General features: G+C 40.0%; 1 protein-coding gene across 3 annotated transcripts in view; it reads left to right on the top strand.

Moving 5' to 3' along the window:
- Positions 1–1,932: 1,932 nt before the first annotated feature.
- The window catches only part of CFAP43 (cilia and flagella associated protein 43), a 90,122-nt gene continuing 76,097 nt past the window's right edge, over positions 1,933–15,957 (top strand). For all 3 annotated transcript variants that reach the window (XM_031461705.2, XM_031461706.2, XM_010987114.3), the window contains exons 1-4: positions 1,933–2,108; positions 3,611–3,864; positions 10,042–10,138; positions 15,415–15,582. In XM_031461705.2, coding sequence (XP_031317565.1) covers positions 2,044–2,108; positions 3,611–3,864; positions 10,042–10,138; positions 15,415–15,582 — 584 coding nt within the window. In that variant the 5' untranslated portion in view covers positions 1,933–2,043. The remainder of the gene's footprint in view (positions 2,109–3,610; positions 3,865–10,041; positions 10,139–15,414; positions 15,583–15,957) is intronic.

Raw genomic sequence — 15,957 nt, 5'->3', positions numbered from 1 at the left:
TCTCACCATACAACCAAAAATTGTAATTATGAGAAGTGAAGGATTCATTAACTAACATTATGTGGTAAACATATCACAATATATATGTGTATCAAATTATCACATTGTACACCTTAAACTTACACAATATTATATAACAATTATATCTCAATAAAGCTGGGGGAAGAAAAAAGAAATATGGGAGTTTGTCAGCCAGTTTTGTGCAGTCCCTTAATACTAATCACTGCCTGTGTTTGGCACTCACATTTCAGCAAAGAAACTCTTCCAGGAAGAAAGGACTCAAATAGCTCCATTCCTTCCTCACCGTGTCTCAGCAAGGGCACCACCGTCTCTGACTGTGAGCATCCTGGATTCTTCCTTCTCACCCTTCTTTATCAATCTATCAACAAATTCTGCAGAGTTTTACCATTAAAATAATGTTTAATACATTGTCTCATCAGTGGCTTTCAAATGGGGGTGATTTAGCCCCTGAGGGGACATTTGTCAATGTCCATAGACATTTTTGATTGTCACAACTGTGGAGGTGCTTATTGGCAGCAATGCTGATAAACATCCTATAATGCATGAAACTCTCCCCCACCCTCCATCCAGTCCCAAATGTCAGTAGTGCTGAGCCTGAAAACTCTGCTTTGTTTCCCTTGTTAGGATCCAGAAATCAACTAACAGATCTTCCTATTTCTATTCTCCTTACTCTCCATCCCCAATTGATAATCTTCCTGAAGCCAGAATGTTCTTTTATAAACATAAATCTGTTCATGAAATTTCCCTGTTTAAAACCACTTAATGTCTCTCCATGGGTTTTCAGATAAAGACCAGAATCCTCACCTTGGCTGTTACCTGGCCCTTGGCTCTTTCTCTAGCCTTCAGTATGTTCTACTGGTCTCTGTCTTCTCCAGTCATAATGCCCTGCCCAGCTCATACATCCTGTTGTCCTTCCTTAATACCTTTATAAAAACTTCCCTCTGCCCATTTCCCATCCTCTACCCCAGCAATCACTCCTCATCCTGCAAATCTTAATGAAAATAGTGCATGCACTCAGAAACCAGCTCCTAAACTGCACATCCAACTAGGTGAAGACCACAACATAAGCCCTCAGAATATCATGTTCCTTTTTTTCTTAATTCAATCTGTGACTCTACATTTTTGTAATGGAGTGGATGCCTATCGCCCATTCCCTGGGCCCCACCAAGAAGGAAGTTCTAAGTTCCATGAAGGAAGGAATTGTATCTCGTTTGCTCGCTGTTTTGTTCCGAGCGACTAGCTAGCACAATGCACAGGAGACACTTGGTAAATATTTGTGAATGAAATGACGAGAGAAGGTGGTAAGATGGGAAGGAGAGACCTAAAGAAGTGAAGGGGAGAGGACTGGAGGAAAGGGAAGAAATGGGGTGGGGGGGGCAGAAGGCTATGAGAGTGAAGGGAAGAAGCAACGACAAACTGTTGACCTTTTGATCAGTTACTTCCAGACGCTGTCTGCTTCCTTGAAGTAGCGGAGGGTCATTAGAGAGTGTCATATAGTAGTTAAAGGCTTGGAGCTCTAGATTTAGATTAGACCTGGCTTTAAAGTCCCACTCAGATTTGTAGCCTTGGACAAATTACTTCTCTTACTCTGCTCTCCTTTTTTGTAAAATAAGTCTGATGGCGGATTTGAATATTAAATGAAATAATATATGGACAAGGCTTGGAACAAAGTATGGCATGGTCACCACTAAATATTAAAGTCTGTTGTTGATATATATTGATACCGCAATTACTTGCCTGGGTCTGGGCCAGTCCAGCACCCACCCCGAAGCCCGTCCCTCGCTTTGCTCGCCGCTCTCCCATTGGTCGAGACTCCCCTGTCCTTCCGCCAATCCGCTTGGCTCGAGCCGGAGCAGCCGAAAGGGCGGAGCCAATGGGCGCAGTGGTTACAGTCTCCCGGATACGATGTAAACTGTGCAGGCTTTGTCCGCGGGGCAACCAGGGGCCTCAGAGTAACCGTCGCAGACCCCACCCGCGGTCCCGCGTTTGTTGCCCGCCGCCCGGCTGAGACTCACACGGCCCATGGCGCAAGGCCGGGAGCGAGACGAGGCCCACAACGTCGCTATCGGCTCGTCCCTGTCCGTGAGGTGCGGCGTCCACGGGCCCGCGACTAACTTACTCCCGCGGAAATTCTTCCCTCAGAACTACATCCTCTCCCCACCCTCAGCTTCCTCGCATCCCGTAGACGTGCTCTCCCGCCAACTTCGACCTCTTCTCCTTCACCCCACCCCCACCCCACCCCGTGCCTTCCTCTGACGTCCTTTCTGTGTGACTTCTCTCCATTCCCCCGTCCCCATATTCAAGGACCACATTTCCAGCTCTTTCCCGGATCCCCTCGGCGCCTTATTATCCCCAACCCCTCGCTCCCTTACCCAAGATTGCTCTCCTCCATTCTTCATTTCTGCCTCTTCTTTCTGGCTCAGTATTACCTTTAGTGATCCGTTTCCTTTCATATGTATTCCCCACCCTCCACCCCCATCCCAACGACGGCCCTCACCCGAGGCTAGTGATCCCTGGTAATTTTCCCCACAGTTAAGGCCATCAGTCCCTCCCTTGTAACTCCCGTCCACTGACTTTGGATTTATTTGCACTTATAGTGGACTTTGAAAAGCTAAAGCGTTGCACAGATGTAAGTGGTATTTCATTCCTTCCACATTCTAGAGTGTTACCTGCACTCTGTCCACACAGCCTTCCCCGCGGGTCCCGGATGTACTCTCCAGTCTCTTGAGTTTCTCTTCCTTCTCTTGAGTTCTTCACCGTCTTTAAGCATATTTTTAAATTGAGGCAGAATCTCCTCTCTTCTCAGACTCCCTCCTTCCATCTAGCATACACCACACACTCTTTACTTAAAAGTGTGTTCCTTTTATTTATTTTTAATGGAGGTACTGGGGACTGAACCCAGGACCTTGTCCATGCTAGGCACACACTCTACCACTGAGCTATACCTCCCCCTCAAAGTGGGTTTTGTTTTTTCTTTTTGTATTCTAACCTTTTTATTCGTGTTGACTTATTCCTTTTATTTTCTGCATTTATCTCTAGTTTTAGATCTAAAACATGACTACACAGGCTCCATCTTTGTAAAGAAAGCTATCTTCCTACTGGACTTATAACCACAAAGCAGGCTGCCCTGTTCAAAGTTGTTTTTTTAAGTTTATTTTTAAAATCAAAAGAGTTATAAAGGAAAGGCCCAGAATGCACCTTGTGTTCTATTAGGATCAAACTCTTTTTCTCTCTATGTTGTTTTCACTTTTTCTTTTCACGTATACAAGATCCCAGAATTCCTTCTGAGATTTTCTCAGGTTTGAACAGAGGCTATGCTTCACTAGAAAAGTTCTCAGAAAAAGGCTCTTAGACTTAGGGAACTTTAGGTCTATATTTAAGCTTCTCTATAGTGCCTGGACTCAAACTGGTCTCACAGAAAGTATGCGTGTTCTCTTATCTTGAGATTGTTTTGGGCAGGAAAGGGTTGAAAAGAATAGATGGGTTTCAAAGATTTTTATGATCTTTTTGTTTGCTTTAAAAAAAAAAAAAAAGAACAGAAAAGTATTTGAAATTCATTATACTGATGGTGACATATCTTTTCCCAAAGATGGGTGCAAGGATTCCCTAAGCAGAATGTTCATTTTGTCAACGACAGTACCATTTGCTACCCTTGTGGGAATTTTGTGATATTTCTTAATATTGAAACCAAGAAAAAGACTGTACTCCAGTGTATGAATGGAATTGTGGGCATCGTGGCAACTAATGTTCCTTATGAAGTTGTGGCTTTTTCTGACCGGCGGCTAAGACCCCTCATCTACATATACAACTTTCCTGGATTGACCAGAAGGACCAAATTAAAAGGTATCCTGCAAGACCCTTCCTCTGCCATAACTGAAGGATTTTGTTTTAAGATGTGAACAGATCTAGTTCTTATAAAGGAAGGGTTTTTTGGGGGGGAGGGTTGGTGAGTTTTTTTGTTTTGTTTTGTTTTTTGGGTTTTTTGGTGGGGAGGTAATACGCTTTTATAAGAAAGGAATCAGACTGATCACAGAGAATTTAATTAAGTAGGCTGGAGCCTTCATACTTAAATTGTGGTCTGCTTACCTTCAACACCGCATCACCTAGGATGCTTGTTATAAATGCAGAAACTCTGCTCCCATCCCAGACCTACTGAATCAGAATTTTCATTTTAGTGATATTGTCCAAGTGATTTGTATGCACATTAATCTTGAGAAGCACTGGGCTAGAACATTGCATTAGATCACTAAATACTGTTTGAAATCCTTTTTCAGAACAATTTTTTTTCTTTCCTGATGGTTTATTGAACATCTAGCTGAATGGATGTTGTATAATTTCTTTTTTATTTATTTCTTAAAAATATTTTTTATTGAGTTATAGTCAGTTTACAATGTTGTGTCAATTTCTGGTGTACACCACAATTCTTCAGTCATATATGAATATATATATATATGTATATTCATTTTCACATTCTTTTTCACTGTGAGCTACTACAAGATCTTGAATATATTTCCCTGTGCTATACAGTATAAACTTGTTTATCTATTCTATATATACCTGTCAGTATCTACAAATCTCAAACTCCCAGTCTGTCCCTTCCCACCCTCCTCCTCCTTGGCAACCACAAGTTTGTATTCTATGTCTGTGAGTCTGTTTCTGTTTTATATTTAAGTTCATTTGTCATCGTCGTCGTCTTCCTCTTCTTCTTCTTCCTCCTCTTCCTCTTCCTCCTCTTCCTCTTCCTCTCTTCCTCCTCCTCCTCCTCTCCCTCCTCCTCCTCTTCCTCCTCCTTTGTTTCCACATATGAGTGACATCATATGGTATTTTTCTTTCTCTTTCTGGCTTACTTCACTTAGAATGACATTCTCCAGGGACATCCACGTTGCTGCAAATGGTATTATGTTGTTGTTTTGTGCTAAATAGTATTCCATTGTATAAATATACCACGACTTCTTTATCCAGTCATCTGTCAGTGGACATTTAGGTTGTTTCCATATCTTGACTATTGTAAATAGTGCTGCTGTGAACATTGGGGTGCAGGTGTCTTTTTGAATTAGGGTTCCTTCTGGATATATGCCCAGGAGTGGGATTGCTGGTGTATAATTTCCAAGGACAAGTCTCTGAGCCTCAAATTTCTTATCCATGAAATGGGAATAATGGTATCTACTGTTATGCTGTGATGATAAATTAAATTATAATATATAAGATATTTAAGTATATAACATATATGACATATGTTGTATATACAGTGTCAATCATTGTCATATACACAATATGTCAATCTGTGTTTCCTACCATTTAAGTTATTAGTGACTCATTCATAGATACAGCTGACCCACACTGGGCTGCTGCACATCTGTTGGAGCCCCCATATACCCATTCCCTCATTTAACACATCACAGAGAGCTCAGGAGGGCTTGAGGTTGGTCTTAGGTCTTTGGATCAAAGAAGTGTTTGGGTCAAGCCTGGGAACTTCACTGTAATTTAACATTTTATTTGTGGGGAAATTTACCTGTGTTCTCATCAGATTAAAACAACATTTAAAACATAACCCATTCATCACTGGGAACTGTCTACAGGCATATATCCTTTTATTGTGCTTTGCTTTACTGTGCTTCATAGACACTACATTTTTACAAATTGAAGGTTTGTGGAACCCTGCATTGAGCAAGTCTATTGGCACCTTTTTTACAATAGTATTTGCTCACTTCAGGTCTCTGTGTCACATTTAGTAATTCCTGCAAGTTTTCAAACTTTTCCCGTTACTATTATATTTGTTGTGGTGATAAGTGATCTTTGATTTTATTGTTGTATTTGTTTTGAGGTGCCGCAAACTACACTCATATAAGATGGCAAACTTAATCTCTAAGTGTTGTGTATGTTCTGATTATTATACCAAACAGCTATTCCCCTGCTTCTCTCCCTCTCTTCAGGCCTCCCTATCCCCTGAGACACAACAGTATTGAGATTAGGCCCATTAATAACCCTACAGTGGCCTCTAAGTGTTCAAGTCAAAGGAAAAGTCGCACCTCTCACCCTTTATATCAAAAGCTAGAAATGATTAAGCTTAGTGAAGAAGGCATGTCAAAAGCTGAGATAGGCCAAAGGCCAAGATAGGCCACAGGCTAGGCCTCTTGCACCAGTTAGCCAAGTTGTGAATGCAAAGGAAAAGTTCTTGAAGGAAATTCGAAGTGGTACTCTAGTGAACATACAGATGATATGAAAGCAAAACAGCCGTATTGCTAATATGGAAGAAATTTGAGTGGTCTGGATAGAAGATCAAACCAGCCACATCATTCCCTTAAGCCAAAACCTAACCCTAACTCTTCAATTCTATGAAGGCTGAGGGAGGTGAGGAAACTGCAGAAGAAAAGTTGGAAGCTAGCAGAGGCTGTTTCATGAGGTTTAAGGCAAGAAATTATCTCCATAACATAAAAATGTAAGGTGAAGCAGCAAGTGCTGATGTAGAAGGTGCAGCAAGTTATCCAGAAGGTCCTGCTCAGATAATGAATGAAGGTTACTATACTAAACAACAGATTTCCAATGTAGAGGAAATAACCTTGTATTGGAGGAAGATGCCATATAGGATTTTTGTAGCTAGAGAAGAAAAGTCAATGCCTGGCTTCAGAACTTCAAAGGACAGGCACAAGACAGACTGACTCTCTAGTTTGGGGATAATGCAACTGGTGGTTCAAAATTGGAGCCAGTGCTCATTTACTATTCAAAAAATCCTAGGGCCCTGAAGAATTTTACTGCATTATATATAAAAATATATTATACTATACTCCACCTGTGCTGCATAAATGGAACAACAAATCCTGGATGACAGCACATCTGTTGACAACATGGTTTATTGAATATTTTAAGCCCACTATTGAGGCCTACTGCTCAGGAAAAAAGATTCCTTTCAATATATGACTGCTCATTGACAGTGTCCCTGGTCACCGAAAAGCTCTGATGGAGATGAACTAGATTAATGTTATTTTCATGTCCTGCTAATACAACATCCCTTCTGCAGCCCATAGACCAAGGAGTAATTTCTGCATTCAAGAAATACATGTTGATTTTTCTGATAGATCTGGGCAAAGTAAATTGAAAACCTGGAAAAATTCACCATTCTACATGCCATTAAGAACATTCGTGATTCACTTGAAAGAGGTCAAAATATCAATATTAACAGGCATTTGAAAGAAGTTGATTCCAACCCTGATGGATGGCTTTGAGGAGGTCAGGACTTCAGGAGAGGAAGTAATTGCAGATGTAGTGGAAATAGCAAGAGAACTAGAGTTAGAAGTGGCGCCTGAATGTGTGATTGAATTGCTCTGATCTCACTATAAAACTTGAATGCATATGGAATTGTCTTATGGATGAGCAAAGAAACAGGTTTCTTGAAATCGAATCTATTCCTGGTGAGGATGCTGTGACCTTGTTGAAATGACAACAAAGGATTTAGAATATTACGTAAACTTAGTTGATAAAGCAGTGGCAGGATGTGAAAGGATGATTAACTCCAATTTTTAAAGAAGTTCTACCACGGGTAAAATGCTATCAAACAGCATTGCATGTTACAGAGAAATCATTCATGAAAGAGAATCAAAGGATGTGGAAAACTTCCTTTTGTCTTATTTTAATAAATTGCCACAGGCACCCCAACATTCAGCAACACTACCCTAATCTGTCAACATCTATTAACACTGAGGCAAGACCCTCCACCAGCAAAAAACATTATGACTCTCTAAAGGCTCAGATGATGCTTAGCATTTTTTTTGTAATAAAATATGCTTAATTAAGAGATGTACATTTTAAAGACATAATGCTATTGCACACTTAATAGACTATAGTATAGTGTAAATATAACTTGTATATGCACTGGGAAACCAAAAAAAATTTGAGTCACTTGCTTTATTGTGATATTTGCTTTATTGTGATACTTGCTTTATTGTGGTGGTCTGGAACCAAACCCATGGTGTCTCCAAGGTATCTCTGTATATGGACTAAAACCACTCTACATCTTTAAAATTTCCCCGACTTGATTATTTGGCTGTAGCCCTGTCCAAGCAATTGATAGTTAATTCAAACCAATAGCCAACATTCGTATTGAATAATGAAACTCTAAAGGCATTCACAATAAAACTAAGACAAAGTCATTAAGGATACCTGATGTTACACTAGTGTTAAATATCAACCTGAAAGTTCTAGCCAATGCAACAAAATATGAAACAGAAAAATTATAGCTGTGGAAAAGGAGATAATGGGCAATACAATAGTCTACTATGACTGATACAAGAATGCTCTGTAAGATGCTGGTTTCAAAATAAATGTCCATGCAATTAGAAGATTTAAATATTCAGGACTACTCCAAAGAAGAACTTTGATTGACTGTGATGAAGAAAACTACAAAAATCACTGATATAAACATATAGAGGCATATTCTTGCATGGAAAGCCTGGTTATTATAAATGCATTTCTGATATTCTTCACAGAATATAATTCACAGGTTTATGTTTTAGAGAGCCAGGAGAACTTAAATGAAATGAATGTTCTTTCAGAACAAAAAGTGGAAATGGAAATAATTTGAAAGAGATTGATGACAAGGCAGAGGGCCTCTTAGCATTATGGTGCTCTAGTAATTTATGGTATTGGTGCAGGGATCACCTGATCAGTGGAAGAGCTGAAGGCTGAAGACAGACTCTAGATATATAGAGTGAAGTATATGATGAAAGGCACTCCCCTCACCACACAGCAAATAGATGATATGGATTATTCACCAATGGTGTTAAGAAAAGTATTTGGACAAAAGTATCAAGTTGGCTACTCACGTCATACTGTACATCAAAACATATATCCAACAAAAACAGCCAATATAAAAAAACACATTGAAAAGTAGAAGAAAAATGTGGTAGAAAATTGAAACGATTTGAGGATGAGGAAGAACTTTTCAAAGGAAAAAATTAAAAATAGTAAGATTAACATATTTGATTACATACAAATTTAAGCCTTATGAACATTATGAAAAATTAAAAGGCAAATAATAAACAGGAAAATAGTTTGGAACAAATATGGTCAAATATTTTCAGAATGACAATAAGAAAAAGTGTAGACATCCCATTAGAACAATGGAAAAGGAACTTGCCCAAAGCACAAAACTACCAATGACCAAAAACATCAAAAAATGTTCCATGTCAATATTCTTTTTAAAAAGTGTCATTTAAACCAAGATGAGATTTTTCTGCTTATCAAGGTAAATTTTTTAAAGCTCATAATTGCTAGGCAGAGTACAGTGAAATTGATAGCATTCTTTTTTGTTGAAGGTGGGAGTAAAAATTGATACAAAACCATGAAAATAAAAAAGACAGACAAAGGAGAAGGCAAAACTTGGATCTATGGACCACACTGCAAAACAGCAGATAAAAGAGGGAAAACCAGAGTCTCATACAAGGAGGCAGAAGCAGACACGGTCCTGTTTTAGCATCCTCAATACATATTCTAAACATACTGTTGCTAAGACGTCTAAAGTCATGTTTCGTTTCTTTAACTGTAGGTGCAAATGAGAATAGAACTTTTTATAGTCTTTCCAAGAACTGGAAGATACTAAGCTGAGATATGTCTAAGGTACAGAGATATGGAAGTAAGCTAGGATTATTACAACTTTTCAGAGTGTTTCAAGTTGTTTGAATAACTTTTCTAATTACCATGTTTCATATTTATGGAACATCTAATGGTTCTTGGATCATTTCAAGCCATTTGGGAATATACATGATGCAGTGTGCTCAGTTCTGCATTGAAGTGTAGAGTCAGTGACCTCATGGTCTTAATTGGCTCTAAAATATTTTAAAAATGGATCTTAACCTTGCTTTTAGTTTTCTGGTCATAGTTTAGAAATCAGCCAACATATCTCTTATTCCAGGAGCTAAATGCTTTTGAATTACAGAAAATTATTAGATAAGGGAAATTGAACTATAAAACTATCATTAATCTGAACATGATGATGAAATCCTTGTAATGGATTTTATATTTTAGGCAATGTTCTTCTGGACTACACTTTGCTTTCGTTCAGTTATTGTGGCACCTACCTGGCTAGTTACTCCTCCCTCCCAGAATTTGAACTGGCCCTCTGGTAAGTTGCAGGCTCCTGCAGAATTCCTTTCATTGAGTCGCATTTTAATCGTGTTCTTCTGGATTTCATCAAAGGTGATATACAAAGAAAAATGGAAGGAATAAGAGTCCTAATCATAAGGTTTAACATAATTGCTACTTTTAGGCAGAAAACTGGCAGGGGAAAAGCTAAAAGATTAATTACTGTCTTTTTCTTTTTATTAGTATGTCTCAATATTTCCTTTGTCAGGTAAAGAATACACGGATAAATACATAAAGTTTCATCTTTTCTTAAAATAATTGATATCTTTGAGTTATTTTCTTACTTTCCACTAATGTTGGAATTAAGATAGTCTCTGTATTAGAGCTCAGTTTGAATTAATTATTTTTAGAGACATTAGAACAATTGTATGTTCAGAGGGTAGAACATTAATACACCATTTGACACCTGTATATGTAATACTTGTGAAAAAGACACATCTGTGGTCTTTGCTGGGTCACTTCATGTGGCCAGCTTCAAAGCTGCACTCAACTACTCCATCCATGATATAAACTCCTTCGGGGGAAATATATCTTATTATAAGGAAATACAGAATGTTCCAGGAATGATTGAGGATACTCTTTATATACCAGCATTTCTCATAGAAAAAGGTAATCTAGATTCAGAGAGTCACATTTAGTTTACTCAGTTTCTCTTTAAAAAAAATAGTTTTATTGAGGTATAATTGACATATAATAAATTGCATATATATATATGCACACACACACACACATACACTCCGATGTTTTGATTTATGTATTATACACCATGAAACCATCACCATAATCAGCACAATGAATATACCCATCATCCCCAAAAGTTTCCTTGTGCTCCTTCAGATCCTTCCTGATTGGCTCTTGCCACACGTACCCTTACATCATCACTGCCCTGCCCCTCACCCACAGGCAACCACTGAGGTATTTTCCCTTACTCTGGGTTAGTTCGTGTTTGCTAGAATTGCATGTGCGTTATATACTCTTTTGTGGTCTGGCTTTTTCCATGCAGCACAATTAGTTTGAAATTCTCTCATGGCAGTGGAGTGGTGGGTATAGCTCAGTGGTAGAGTGCATGCTTAGCATGCAAGAGGTCCTAGTTTCAATCCCCAGTACCTCCACTGAAAGAAAGAAAGAAAAATTTTCTCATGCTTCTGTATTTCAATAGTTTATTCCTTTCTATTCCATGGTATGAGTATACCATAATTTGCTCACTCACTTGTTGATGGCTCTGTTAGTTTGCTAGGGCTTCCATTAACAAAGTAACACAAACAGACTGGTTAAAACACAGAAATTTATTGTCTCACAGTTCTGGGGGCCAGGAGTCTGAAATCAAGGTGTCAGCAGGGTTGGTTCCTTCTGAGGGCTGTGAGGGAGAATCTGTTCCAGATCTCTCCTTGGCTTGTGAATAACTGTCGTCATGTTCACATGATGTTCTCTTTGTATGTGTGTCTGGTTCCTAATTTCCCCTTTTTAAAATAAGGATACTAGTCACATTGGAGTGGGGCCACACTAAATGACATCATTTGACTTAGTAAAGACCATCCTTCCAAATAGTCATATTCTGAGATACTGAGGGGGAAGACATCAACGTGTGAATTTTGGAGGACACCGTTCAACCCATAGCAATACTTAAAGGATGAGTAGGAATCAGCCTTGTGAAGAGGAGAAGGAAGGGGATTTCAAGCAGAAGAAAGGCATGTGCAAAGGCCATGAGGTCAGAGAAAACATGGCAGATTAAAGATTTAATTAAAAGATCATAATGATGAGAACAAGAGGTCAGCCCTGAGAGGCAAGCCTGGAGGGACAGTCTGAGGCAAGCTCATGAGAAGCCTTGTAAATAAATTACTGTGTATTTTATGATCCAAATCAGGATACTTGTGAGAGTGAAAGGGAGATGTTATTAATAATTAATACAGAAGGATACTCACCCTATGTACAAGCCATGCTAGTGAGCACATCGTTTATCCTAAAGCTGACGGATGGGATTCTATTAAGCGTTTAAAGCAGGGATGTGACTTGATCAGATCTGCACATAAAGAGACTCCTAGTCATATCACAGAAGGATATTAGAGGGAAATAAGACATGAACATTGCTTTGGAGGGTGTGGTGGTCCAGAGGAGAGACGACTGTGCATGGACTAGCATGGGAAGGAGAAAAGTAGAGATATTTGGGAGGTGTTTGGGAGGCAGCACCTTGGGACTTGGTGAATGACTAAATGTTGGGTGTGGTGCTGAGGGAGAGGGGCAGTTGGGGGTTAACCCAGAGTTATGAGTTGGGCAACTTGGGAACATTATGGTACTCTTCAGGAAGATAGGAGGTCATGGCTGGAGGGAGGTTGGACGAGGCAATGGGAGAAGATGAGTTGGGACAAGCTGAGTTGAGGGTGCCTGAAATAAATAGATGGAGATGTTTAGTCAGCAATTGATGTATGTTAGGATTTAGGTTCATTTGCTGTCACAGAAACCCAAATCACCCTAGAAATGGCTTAAACAAAACAGAAGTTTCTTTCTCTCAAGTGCAGCAGTCTGGGTGTGAGAAGCCCACGGCTGGTCTGGTGGTTCCCCAGTGTCCAGGGCCTAATTCTCCTATCTCGTTGTCCTACGACTCCTAGGAGATGCCCTCATCTCTATTCTAAAGTGCAGCACCAGCTGTGCATTTTTGGGGAGCCAGTATGGGAAGGGCACAAACCTTTGTTGGAATGCATAGCCTGGGAGTTGCACACATCACTGCCACTTAGTTCTCACTGTCCAGCTTAATCACAAGCCATATCAAGCTACAAGGGAGTCTGGAAATATGGTCCTCACTGTGGGTGACCATGTGCCTGGCTGAAAACCAGGGGTTCTGTTAGTTGGAGGGAGAAATGGAGAAATGATGTTGAGAGACACAATTTGCCTATGCCCCAGATAATCAGGACCAGAGCTCAGGAGAGAGGGGTGGAGACTGGCATCTGGAAGTTGTTAAATTAGATTGGTAATCAAAGTGCTAAAAGTGGATAAAAGCACCTATACAGGAACCTCAGGCAGAACCTAGAGGAACACCAATAAAAGGGACTGAAAGAGGAGGAGGAACCTCATAGGACACTCAGAAGGAGTAGTCATGGAGCGAGATGGGACACTGGGCATGGAGGGTTCCAGAATATGCCTCAGCCTGATTTCCAAAGAAAGCAGAGCCTGAGGCAAAAGCTCATGAGCCACTTCTTTAGAAGGGAGTGAAGTCCCAGGAAGGAGGTGAGCTGGAAAAGGGAAAGGAGGCGGGGAAGGAGGAGAACCAACGTGAGCACGCATTAACTTGCTGGGCACCACTTGGCTGCTGTGTCTCGCAGGTGGACTTCTGAGAGGCTGTATGACGACTGTGAACATGGACAGTCCTCGGGCAGTGACAGACAGTGGGGTGGGAAGGCGAGAGGAAGAGATGGAAACTTACCTACCAACTCCTGTTACCCCGTCCATCAGAGGTTCCCTGCACAAGGTATTCAGTCCGCCACACTTTCAGATTTATTGCAACCCAGGGCCTACAAGAGGCCCTGGGCATGTGGGACAGGCATGAAGTGAGGCACAGGCAGTGTGTGCTCATGAAGTTAGTCAAAGCCTACACAGTTGTACCACCACCGGGTCCGCTAGGACAGCTGATCAAGTTCCCAGAATCCGTGTGAGACAGAGGTACGGCGTGTTTCAGAGAGTCCAGGGGTCACTGTGGTGAGCAGGGTCCAATCCTGCAGAAGTAAAATTAGACAAGGACTGAGAAGTGCCTGTTGGATTTAGGATGCAGGTGGATATCAGTGGATCTTGGAGAGAACAGTGTCAGTTGAATGGTGGTGACGGGATACAGATATCCCAGAATGAGGAGAGGGCAGGATCGAGGAAGAGGAGACTGATTTAAAACAACTCACTCAAGAAGTTAGGCTCCAAGGGGAGGAGAGAGAGACATGGAAGGCTGAGATTGAGGGAGGCCTTTTTTTTTTTTTTTTTATAATATAGACAAGCACTTAATTTGAGTGTTGACAGGAAGGAGTCAGGAGAAAGGGAGAGTCTGAAGACGCAGAAGAGAAGGAATAATGGGTAAACTAACAATCCTAAGAAATCAGGACCTGTAGGATCCAAAGCACAGGTGATGAAATTGGCCTTAGGTAGGAGGAAGGATATGCCTAACATTGTAACAAAAGAGAAGGAAAGAATGATACAGATCCTAGCAGCTTGTTTCACCTGATAGCAGAAATTTGGAGAAATTCTCAGCTGATGGCCTCTATTTTCTTCATGGAAATCAAGGCCATTTACTAACAGTAAGAAGGAGGTGAAGGGTTAGAGGTTTCAGAAAAATGGAAAGTATTAAAAATGACCACCTTATAGAACAGGAGAGAGAACCAACCAGAAAGACATAGCAGGAGTGGAGGTTGTATTGAGGGTCCAGGGGAGTGGTAACCACAAATTTATAGCATCACTGACACCATAGTCCTGTGGTCTTTATTCCTATGTCTCAGCAGCCCAGGCTTTCAGTCATATCCACACAGGGTTGATGGGTTTTCCCAGGCCCCTGAAGCAGAAAGTCAAAATATCCAGGGAACTGACAATACCAGCAAGAGAATGATTGAGTGACAGGACCTTTGTCATAGGGTTGGATGGAGGTGGGAGCAGGAGGGAGCCAATAGACAAGGCAAGCTTGACATCTTAGTTCCAGTTTCCTAATCACAACCCTGAATGGAGCACTGGCTCCTTGTGTGAGGGGACAGCTCACATTAATTTTTTCCTGTTCATTTCATCTAGCAAAAGACCTTTTTCATTGTAGGCATTCAGGATATTCTCTCAAATGGGTAAATGAATTATTCCATTTTTAAGATACTAGAACCATGATTTTAAAAACTCAGTGAGTGATCAGTTGGCATCTATGTGTACAGCATACCTAGATCTATGTGGAGTACTCATGTGTAGTACTTAGACATTTAGATACCTACACTTATTTTTCAGCAAATGTGATGATTTATTCCATTTTCCAGATTTGAATGGGTCAAATCCAAATTTAATAAGGAAGATAAAACAACCTTAGTAGCATATGACTAGTATTTTAAAATAGTTATTTTGCTTTCCTAGAAGGATACAGCATAATGATAAGCATAATTATTTATAAATTTGGTATTAAGACCATAGATTAATTAATGATATAAATTATCAATTTATGTAAATCATTTTCAAGTAGTTAGAGGTAAATAGTCTCAAGATATGAAATTCAAATTAATTATTTTTCACCAAACTCAATTTTCGTTTAAGGAACTGGGAATTGGGTGTCATTTTGTGCAAAAAGTCACAACCTGGGACAGATGTGAACCAGATGACTTTTAACCCCATGAACTGGCACCAGCTGTGCTTGTCAAGTCCAAGTGCATTGACTGTGTGGACCATTGAAAGAAGTAACCAGGAGCATTATCTCAAAGCAAAGTAAGAGACATCATTACAACACAATAAAGTGGGCATCTTTGTTTGCATTCATGTAATGTGATTGGATCAATTTGATGAATTAAGTGGCTTTATACATGGATCTTTCTTGAAGTGGTTGTGTTTTGAAAGGATTCTCTGTAATTTGATTTCCCGCTGAGTCTCTTTTAAATATCAAGCTTTTTCCAACATAGTTTAATTTTCCAAAATTTTATTTGCTCTGACTATTTCTAAACATGCCTATTGTATATTTTAAAAAACATCATGTTATGACTTTTTTGCTCCTATTTTTTGATGCCCAACTGGAATCTCAAAAATAAGACATTTTTAGATAGAAGAAGTGTGTAGATTTTACTTTCGGCCACATTATCTAGAAAT

Source organism: Camelus dromedarius, chromosome 8 (assembly GCF_036321535.1).
Source record: "Camelus dromedarius isolate mCamDro1 chromosome 8, mCamDro1.pat, whole genome shotgun sequence".
Classification (NCBI taxonomy): domain Eukaryota; kingdom Metazoa; phylum Chordata; class Mammalia; order Artiodactyla; family Camelidae; genus Camelus; species Camelus dromedarius.
The sequence above is the reverse complement of the archived record's forward strand: the minus strand, read 5'-3'. Positions and strand labels throughout refer to the sequence as shown.